General features: G+C 45.5%; 1 protein-coding gene across 2 annotated transcripts; it reads right to left on the bottom strand.

Moving 5' to 3' along the window:
• Positions 1–1,585: 1,585 nt before the first annotated feature.
• On the bottom strand, positions 1,586–5,510 carry LOC123465872 (antigen-presenting glycoprotein CD1d-like). 2 transcript variants are annotated; one of them, XM_045165992.1, is made up of 5 exons: positions 4,703–5,510; positions 4,131–4,409; positions 3,154–3,432; positions 2,299–2,398; positions 1,586–2,202 (listed from the first exon to the last, which is right to left on the bottom strand). In XM_045165992.1, the coding sequence occupies exons 1-5, from the start codon at positions 5,493–5,495 to the stop codon at positions 2,181–2,183; spliced, it is 1,473 nt and encodes a 490-aa protein (XP_045021927.1). In that variant the 5' UTR covers positions 5,496–5,510; the 3' UTR covers positions 1,586–2,180. The 2 variants fall into 2 exon arrangements, with proteins under 2 accessions (XP_045021927.1, XP_045021928.1); XM_045165993.1 differs by lacking the exon at positions 2,299–2,398.
• Between the last annotated feature and the right edge of the window lie 2,790 nt (positions 5,511–8,300).

Consider the following 8,300-nt stretch of genomic DNA (forward strand, 5'->3'; position numbering starts at 1 on the left):
AACAACTGGCCACGTGAGAGAAATATCACTACCAAAAGTAGCTTTTTCTACATTATACACCCAATGATTTCTCCTCTTTTAATCAAGTTACATGAAGTAAAAACTTGAGACACCTCTGTTTCCTACAACCTAACTTTCTTTTAAAATGTCTCTCTTCATAAATTCAGGTTCAAAATAGAAGCTAGGTTCTGAAAGTGAAAGCATTAGTCACTCAGTCATGACCAACTCTATGTGATTCTATGGATTATCTCCTCTGTCCATGGGATTCTCCAGTCAAGAATACTGGAATGGGTTGCCTTCCCTTTCTCCAGGGGATCTTCCTGACCTAGGGATCAAACCCAGATCTCCTGCATTGTAGGAAGACTCCTTACCAGAAGTCTCTGATAGTCTGAACTACCAGAGAAGGTTCTGAAATTTTCAATGTATCATTCAGGACAAACTTTTTATACCACACACACAAACTGGGAGGGCTAGGGTCATCCAGCAGAGGTGTATTTGGAGTATCCTACAACCCCAGAAAAGCTGATTTAAAACTCAGCATTCAAAAAACAAAGAGCATGGCATCCGGTCCCATTATTCCATGGCAAATAGATGAGGAAACAGTGGAAACAGCAGCAGACTTTATTTTCTTGGGTTCCAAAATTCTGGTGGTCTCGCACTGAATAATACAAACACACAGTATTATGACAGACAGCACAGGAAGAGTGTTCAGAGAAGCAACTCCCCAAGAACCTACAGAGCACATATTTTATTGGTAACTTATCTTATAATCTTTAACTAAGCGCAGGAAAGCTAGACAGAGACTAGAATTCAGGGATCAAAGAAGCTTCCTCCTGGAGGTCTGGAGGTAATGATATAAGAGTCATAAGGAAAGGTCTTTGAAGATAATGGGGTTTGTTCTGTGTACAAAACAGCATCTAGCTAACACTGACGTGTCAGTCAGAACATCTAAATTAAGGGTGGCGGAGAGCAAGCAAGGAAGAGGGAATGAGTGGATTCATTTTGATATTTGGCAAAACTGATACAATTATGTAAAGTTTAAAAATAAAATAAAATTTAAAAAATAAAAAAATAAATTCCAGGAGAATCAGTAAAACATGGTTTACTGAGAAATCGGTAAAACATGGTTCCCACACAGAATCACTACAGATGGTTACTGCAGCCATGAAATCAAAAGATGCTTGCTCTTTGGAAGAAATGCTCTGAAAAACCTAGACAGCGTATTAAAAAGTAAAGATGTTACTTTGCCAACAGAGGTCCATCTAGTCAAAGCTATGGCTTTTCCAGTAGTCATGTATGGATGTGAGAGTTGGACCATAAAGAAGGGTAAGTGCTGAAGAATTTGATGTTTTGAACTGTGGTGTTGGAGAAGACTCTTGAGAGTCCCTTGAACTGCAAAGAGATCAAACCAGTCAATCCTAAAGGAAATCAACCCAAAATATTCATTAGAAGGACTGATGCTGAAGGTGCAGCTCCAATATTTTGGCTGACTCGTTAGAAAAAAACTCTGATGCGAGGAAAGATTGAAGGTGGGAGGAGAAGGGGATGACAGAGGATGAGATGGTTGGATGGCTTCACTGACTCAATGGACATGAGTTTGAGTAAGCTCCAGAAGATGGCAAAGGACAGGGAAGCCTGGTATGCTGAGCAACTGAACTGAACTGACAGGGTTGCAGAGTCAGATACGACTGAGCCACTGAACAACAACACCCCACATATTGTAAAGTTTTCTATCAACACATTAATATAGGCTTGTTCACATATAATGCTAGACCTCTGTTTTTCTTGAAAAAAAGTTGGGTTGCAGCCAAGCAAAAGTCTTCCTTTATACTTCACAAGGAACAGTTGCACATGCTTCCTTGGAACAGGAAAAGGATCTTCCAGTTGACTGCATATTCCATCATTCAAATAATGACCACACACAGTTACATTGCAGCCTTTAACTGCTTGTCCCTGAGAGGTATCTGAGTTTGCACTTCTGTTTTTTACAGAACTACTTGGACATATACACTTGCAGTATACTAAAAGAAAAAAAAAACATACTTAACACTTGTTAGATAAAATGTTCAAAGTGTGTGAAAAGAGCTGCCTGTTCTCCGCTTCTTCAAGGTAACCCTCAAATTCTGAGGGCTAAAGCCCTGAGATCCTGAAGTCCAGACAGATAGGTGTGCTGAGGAGAGTCACGGGATATCTTGATAGCGGCTGTGAGAGAAAACAGAGACCATTAAGGAAAAGGGAAGAGGAGAAAACCTGGGCAGAGGGGTTGAGGTAGGGAGGAGATGGAAAGGAGATACTTACCAGTGCTTCCTAAACCAGAAGACTAAGCCTCCAACAAACAGAAGGACGAGCACCAGTAGTACCAGGGCGACAATCAAGCCCCTGGAGACACGGTTCCCATCTGTGTGGGGGACACAGGATGTGTCTCAGTCCAGGAATCTGCATATATCCCCTACTATAAGCACATGTGAGCATGCCAGATGCTTATTTCTTGTCCTGTTTAATGTTGCCCACTTATATTCCTCTGAAGTTTTTAGACGCCCCACCTTTTCTTGGGGTCTGGGCATCTATAATTCGGTTCACTTCAGCATATGCTAGTACTCATATGGAGGAAGGCACTAGTTTCACAGCTAGTCCAAACCTGAGTCTAAATCCAGCTCTTCCACTTTCTAATGATGAGAATCAGACAGGTTGACCTAGTTTCACCTCAATTTCTCATCTGTAACATGAAAACAATAGTACCTGCTCAAAGAGAGCTGGGATGATGTTCATACATCCTCTCCTGCATGCAGAGTGTTCAGCTGACACCGAGAAAGCACTCAACAAACCACAGCTATCTTTGTTACCCGGCCTTTTAAAGTCCCCAGTTGCCGCCTCTGAAACACAAATCTTCCTAGCATTCTGTACTTGCTGCCTATTTCTGGATCTGAGGGGATTTTAGTCTGTTCTTTCCTGAATAGGGAATACCTTGTCTCAATCCTTGTTGAGTTCAGATCTTTGTTCCTCCCCTTTGAGAATCCTTTCTTCTATCACTCCTGGCTGGGGCTTCATTTCCTCCATCCAAGGTGTGTCATTTCCCTCCCCTTCCCTAGGCCTTCCCTCTGTGCTTGAGGACCATCACCTCCCATCCCCAGCCAGGCCTCAGTTCCTTCTCACCCCAGTACAGGATGATGTCCTGGTCTCCTAGACTGCTGTGCCTCACTCGGCAACTCAGGCCAGCCGCCTCCCCAGCCGCCACATTCAGGGTTACTCGCAGATACCAAGTCGAGTCGGCATTGGGCATGACGTCTCCTTGCAGAGTGCCAGGCTCCTCCTGCTCGCCCCTCATCCACATCACCCACACAGGTTTTGGGTAGAATCCTGAGATGTGGCACACCAGCAGCAGATGGCCAGGCCCAGGACTGGGGCCACTGGACAGCCAAGCCTCCGGCTTCACTGTATTCAATAGGAGAATGAGACATCTTAGAGTGAAGACTCCACATCAGAGGTTCTGGACTTCACAGCAGGCTCATCAGTCCTACATTTCTACCTCTGGAGATGAACTCCCACCGTTTCAATCCGTTTGTATTAGCTTCTCTGGGAAAGCTTTCCCCGATCCCCATTCCCTTCCCTGGTCCAGTCTCCAGTAAATGCCCCTACTCTGTACTCCCAGGGCACCCTGTGTTCAGCTGTAACATACGTAGCATGTTTCTAAGCGTTAGTCACTCAGTCATGCCTGACTCTTTGCAACCCCATGGACTGTAGCCCACCAGGCTCCTCTGTCCACGGAATTTTTCAGGCAAGAATACTGGAGGGGGTTGCCATTTCCTTCTCCAGGGCATCTTCACAACTCAGGGGTCAAACCCGGTTCTCCTGCATTGTGGGCAGACTCTTTACCATCTGAGCCACCAGGACACTGCTTTAACTATTCATCTGCTTCTCTCCCTCCTCAAGCACAGATCCTGACTGACCCCCAGGGTTTATTTAATTCAATTCATGGAACCCAAAAGCTACCTAGTTAATGTCTGTGGAGTGTTTAAATACCCTCACACCTTATCCATCCCCTCCTCTTCCCGTGATGCTTAAAGGGATGTGAACCCCATATGGAGCCCCAGAGTGGAGTGGAGGGCAGGAGGTGAAAAAGGCAGGCTGACCTTGCTTCTCCAGCTCGGACTTCCCGGTCTGCAAGAGGCCTCTGACCAACTCAGGGCAGATGTCATGGAGGAGCCAGTGCACTGTTTCCTTGGTCCCTTGGTCCTGATTGAGCACCTTGATGACCTCCTCGATCAAAGGCGGGGCATCTGGGGCTGACACCCAAGACATTCCTTGGAAACTCAGGACATCCCTTCCTTGAAATGCTGCACGTAAGAAGCTTTCTGAGATGTTCCTCGGAAGTAACTCACATCCTCCAGATACCTGGATCTCAAGTGGATCTGAGGAGAGGAATGGAAAGAGATCTATGAAGAGCTTAGAAGACTGAAAGGAGTTGAAGAAATAGGTGTGAGGGCTATACTGGGGACCCCAAAGTTCATGTAAATGAGAATGGGTGACCTGCAGCGGGATAAACAAGGGGTATTTTGAGGATTCAAGCTGGGACCTCTCAGGCAGAAGTGGGACTCAAAAGGGAGAGAGGAGACAATCCCGTGGGGCCAGAATCTCCCGGTTGGGCTTCAACATCCACTGTCTCCCCCTGGGCAGCTGTCCACGATCCCATCCCTCAGCTCACAGTCGCCGGGCATTATTTTGACGAATTCCCAGACGTCCCTGGTGAAGCTGCTGCGATAAACCAGAAATGTATGCTGCAGCTGCTCCCACTGCTGGTCGCTGAATGTGCCCCGAGACCAAGGCTTCAGGAAGCGGATGGTGTTCGATTCATTGCGCAAAGTATAGGGCTGCAGCTCCCCCAGCCACGCGAGGCCGTCTGTGCGCGTCCAGCTGCGGTTGGCGAACGAGGAGATCTGCAGGCCGCGGAATGGGAAAGACAATTGCGGGTCTGGAGAGAATACAGATCGGAGGAGCCGGGGGCACGGGAGGGAAAGCACAGAAGGAACAAGGAAGAAAAAAAGAAAGAAACAAACAGTTGGGTTTGGGAAGAAAGGGTGATGTCTGCTGGCTCTGAATCGAGCTCGGTCTCCAGGGGCCAAGCAGCTGAAGGCAGGGAGTAGCAGGTTCTCGGGCTGGTGGATCAAGCTCCCGGCTTTTCGAGGTGCATCAGTCTCCGCCCGCCCGCCGCGAGCGTCGTCCCCTTTCCCTGCTCGGCTCCCTCTCTCCGCCCTCAGCCCGGTTCCACTCATTCTCAAAACTCCGCCAAATCTGCGGAAGCCCCCAGAAGAACAGAAACAGCCAGCACCCCACTTCCTAACTCTGCTCTCGGACCTCGAATCTCCGCCCCACCCCCCACCTCCTCCGTCCTTCCCCAACGACCGCCCACACACCCCGGGTTTCCGGGGCTCCCGACAGCCTGAACTTGACCCTGTTGCTAGCCAATTCTTAAGCCTGGAGGCAGGCAGGACTCCCATTCTGACTCTCCCGGGACTTATTCCAACCCCCTCAGTCCAGGGATCCCTTTTTCATCTGCCAGATGGTCCCTCTCATTAGCTATCTGAGCTGCAAAGAGCCGTGGTCACAGCCACTCACTTAAGTATCATGTTTTTCACAACCGGCTTGTCTAAATCTCTTTTTCCAACGGAGAGTTACAGATAGATATGCGGAAAAAACTTTACAACTACTATTTAAGTTTTAAAACAGGACATAAAGTTGTATCTATGGTATAACGTCTACCATGTTTTTAAAAACAAAGTTTTTTGAGTGGGAGGCAAGCAATGGATGTCTCTAGAAAGGGATTATGGAAGATTTAATTTATTTTACATTTTTTGTTTTCCAAAATGTCTAGGAGTGCAAACATCATGTTAATGATAAAATAATAAGGGACGTCTCTGGTGATCTGATCTGGTGGTCCAGTGGTTACGAATCCACCTTGCAATGCAGGGGGTGTTGGTTGGATCGCCGGTCAGGGTGACCTCAGCCTGCAACAGCTCCCAAAGGGCTTGGATTCCCAACCAGAGACTGAGGTTGGGTTGCAGCGGTGAGAACACCAGATCCTAGCTAGTAGACCAGTGATCAGTGACAAGGGCCCTGGCCTTCAGCTTTGCAGAAAAGAATTCCCACAAAGAAACAATGTAATGAAACAAGTATGGTATTTATTGAGAGGAAAAAAGGACAATACAACAGGGAGAATACGACTCAAGGAGAGAGTCACTGAGTCGCACCCTCCTGGCAGTTTGAATTACTTTTATAATAAAGGGCATTTCTTCCACTTTTCCTTTGGCCAGTCATTTTAATTAGCCTGTTTCACAGTCCATATTTGGTATATTTCAAGATCCTCCCATGTGTGAGCATGCATCTTTTAGCCAAGATGGATTTTACTGAAAAGGCATCTAGTAGAACATCCCTTGACATAACTCTCCTTTGGCCTCCTAGGAGCCTTTTCTGCATATGTATGGTCTGGGAGGTCTCCTAACTTTGAGAAATATGTGCTCTGGACAGGGCCCAGCATCCTCTCTTAATCATCCTGCTAATTGCTGCTGCTGCTGCTAAGTTGCTTCAGTCGTGTCCGACTCTGTGCAACCCCATGGACTGCAGCCCACCAGGCTCCTCCATCCATGGAATTTTCCAGGCAAGAGTACTGGAGTGGGGTGCCTGGCTTCTCCAGTCCTGCTGTTAGGGAACTTAAATAAATGGTCTTAGTTAGGCTGTATAAGTTAAATATAAGTTTATTTAACTTAAATCAAAGTACATCATGAGAAATGCTGGACTGGATGAAGCACAAGCTGGAATCAAGATTGCCAAGAGAAATATCAATAACGTCAGATTTGCAGATCACACCACACTTATGACAGAAAGTGAAGAAGAACTGAAGAGCCTTTTGATGAAAGTGAAAGAGGAGAGTGAAAAGTTGGCTTCAACATTCAGAAAACTAAGATCACGGTATCTGGTCCCATCACTTCATGGCAAATAGATAGGGAAACAATGAAAACAGTGACAGATTTTATTTTGGGAGGCTCCAAAATCATTGCAGATGGTGACTGCAGCCATGAAATTAAAAGACGCTTGCTGCTAGGAAGAAAATCTATGACCAACCTAGAGAGCGTATTAAAAAGCAGAGACATTACTTTGCCAACAAAGGTCCATCTAATCAAAGCTATGGTTTTTCCAGTGGTTATGTATGGACGTGAGAGTTGGACTATAAATAAAACTGAGCACAGAAGAATTTATGCTTTAGAACTGTGGTGTTGGAGAAGACTCTTGAGAGTCCCTTGGACTGCAAGAAGAACCAACCAGTCCATTCTAAAGGAAATCAGTCCTGAATATTCATTGGAAGGACTGATGCTGAAGCTGAAACTCCAATACTTTGGCCACCTGATGCAAAGAACTGACTCATTTGAAAAAACCCAGCTGCTGGGAAACTTTGAGGACTGGAGGAGAAGGGGATGACAGAAGATGAGATGGTTGGATGGCATCACCAACTCAATGGACATGGGTTTCGGTGGACTCCAGGAGGTGGTGATGGACAGGGAGGCCTGGCGTGCTGCAGTTATGGAGTAGCAAAGAATCAGACTCGACTGACGACTGAACTCAACTGAAACTTTGGTGACTTAAATGGGAAAGAAATCCAAAAAACAAGGGATATGTGTATATCCATAGCTGAATCACTTCACTGTACATTAAAAACACAGCATGGTAAAACGACTATACTGTAATAAAAAAATTTTTAAAGAAACTAAAATATACTTTAAATACTAAATGTCAAAAAAATAAATATAATAGGTTTATGTTTCTTCAAAAAGAAAAAAAAAATAAACTTTGGGACTTTCATGGCAGTCCAGTGATTATGACTCAGTGCTTCAAATTCAAAGGTCAGGTTTGATTTCCTGGACTGGATTTCATGGACTAGAATTCCACATGCCATGCATGCAGTGAAGCCAAAAAAAAAAAAAAAAAACTGAATGTTATGACAACAAAGAACAGGAAGGGAGAAATGAAAATATCTTGTGCATGGTCCTTACAATATATATGAAGGGCATGCATGCGAGCTCAGTCGTGTCCAACTCTGCGACCCTTTGCATTATAGCCCACCAGACTCCTCTATTCATTGGACTTCCCAGGCAAGAATACTGGAGTGGGTTGCCATTTCTTACTCCAGGGCATCTTCTCAACCCAGAGATCAAACCCATATCTACTGCATCTCCTGAATTGGCAAGTAGATTCATTACCACTGAGTCACCTGGGAACTGCATATGGGAAGTAATATAATATTATTTAAA

This window comes from Bubalus bubalis, chromosome 6 (assembly GCF_019923935.1).
Source record: "Bubalus bubalis isolate 160015118507 breed Murrah chromosome 6, NDDB_SH_1, whole genome shotgun sequence".
Taxonomy (NCBI): Eukaryota; Metazoa; Chordata; class Mammalia; order Artiodactyla; family Bovidae; genus Bubalus; species Bubalus bubalis.

Coding starts and splice junctions, on each gene's coding strand:
- LOC123465872 (XM_045165992.1), bottom strand. CDS start 5,495: ATGGGAGTCCTGCCTGCCTCCAGGCTTAAGAATTGGCTAGCAACAGGG. Junction 3,433..4,130: donor GTCCGAGCTGGAGAAGCAAG/GTCAGCCTGCCT, acceptor TATTGAATACAG/TGAAGCCGGAGGCTTGGCTG. Junction 2,203..2,298: donor TTCTGGTTTAGGAAGCACTG/GTAAGTATCTCC, acceptor TTTCTCTCACAG/CCGCTATCAAGATATCCCGT.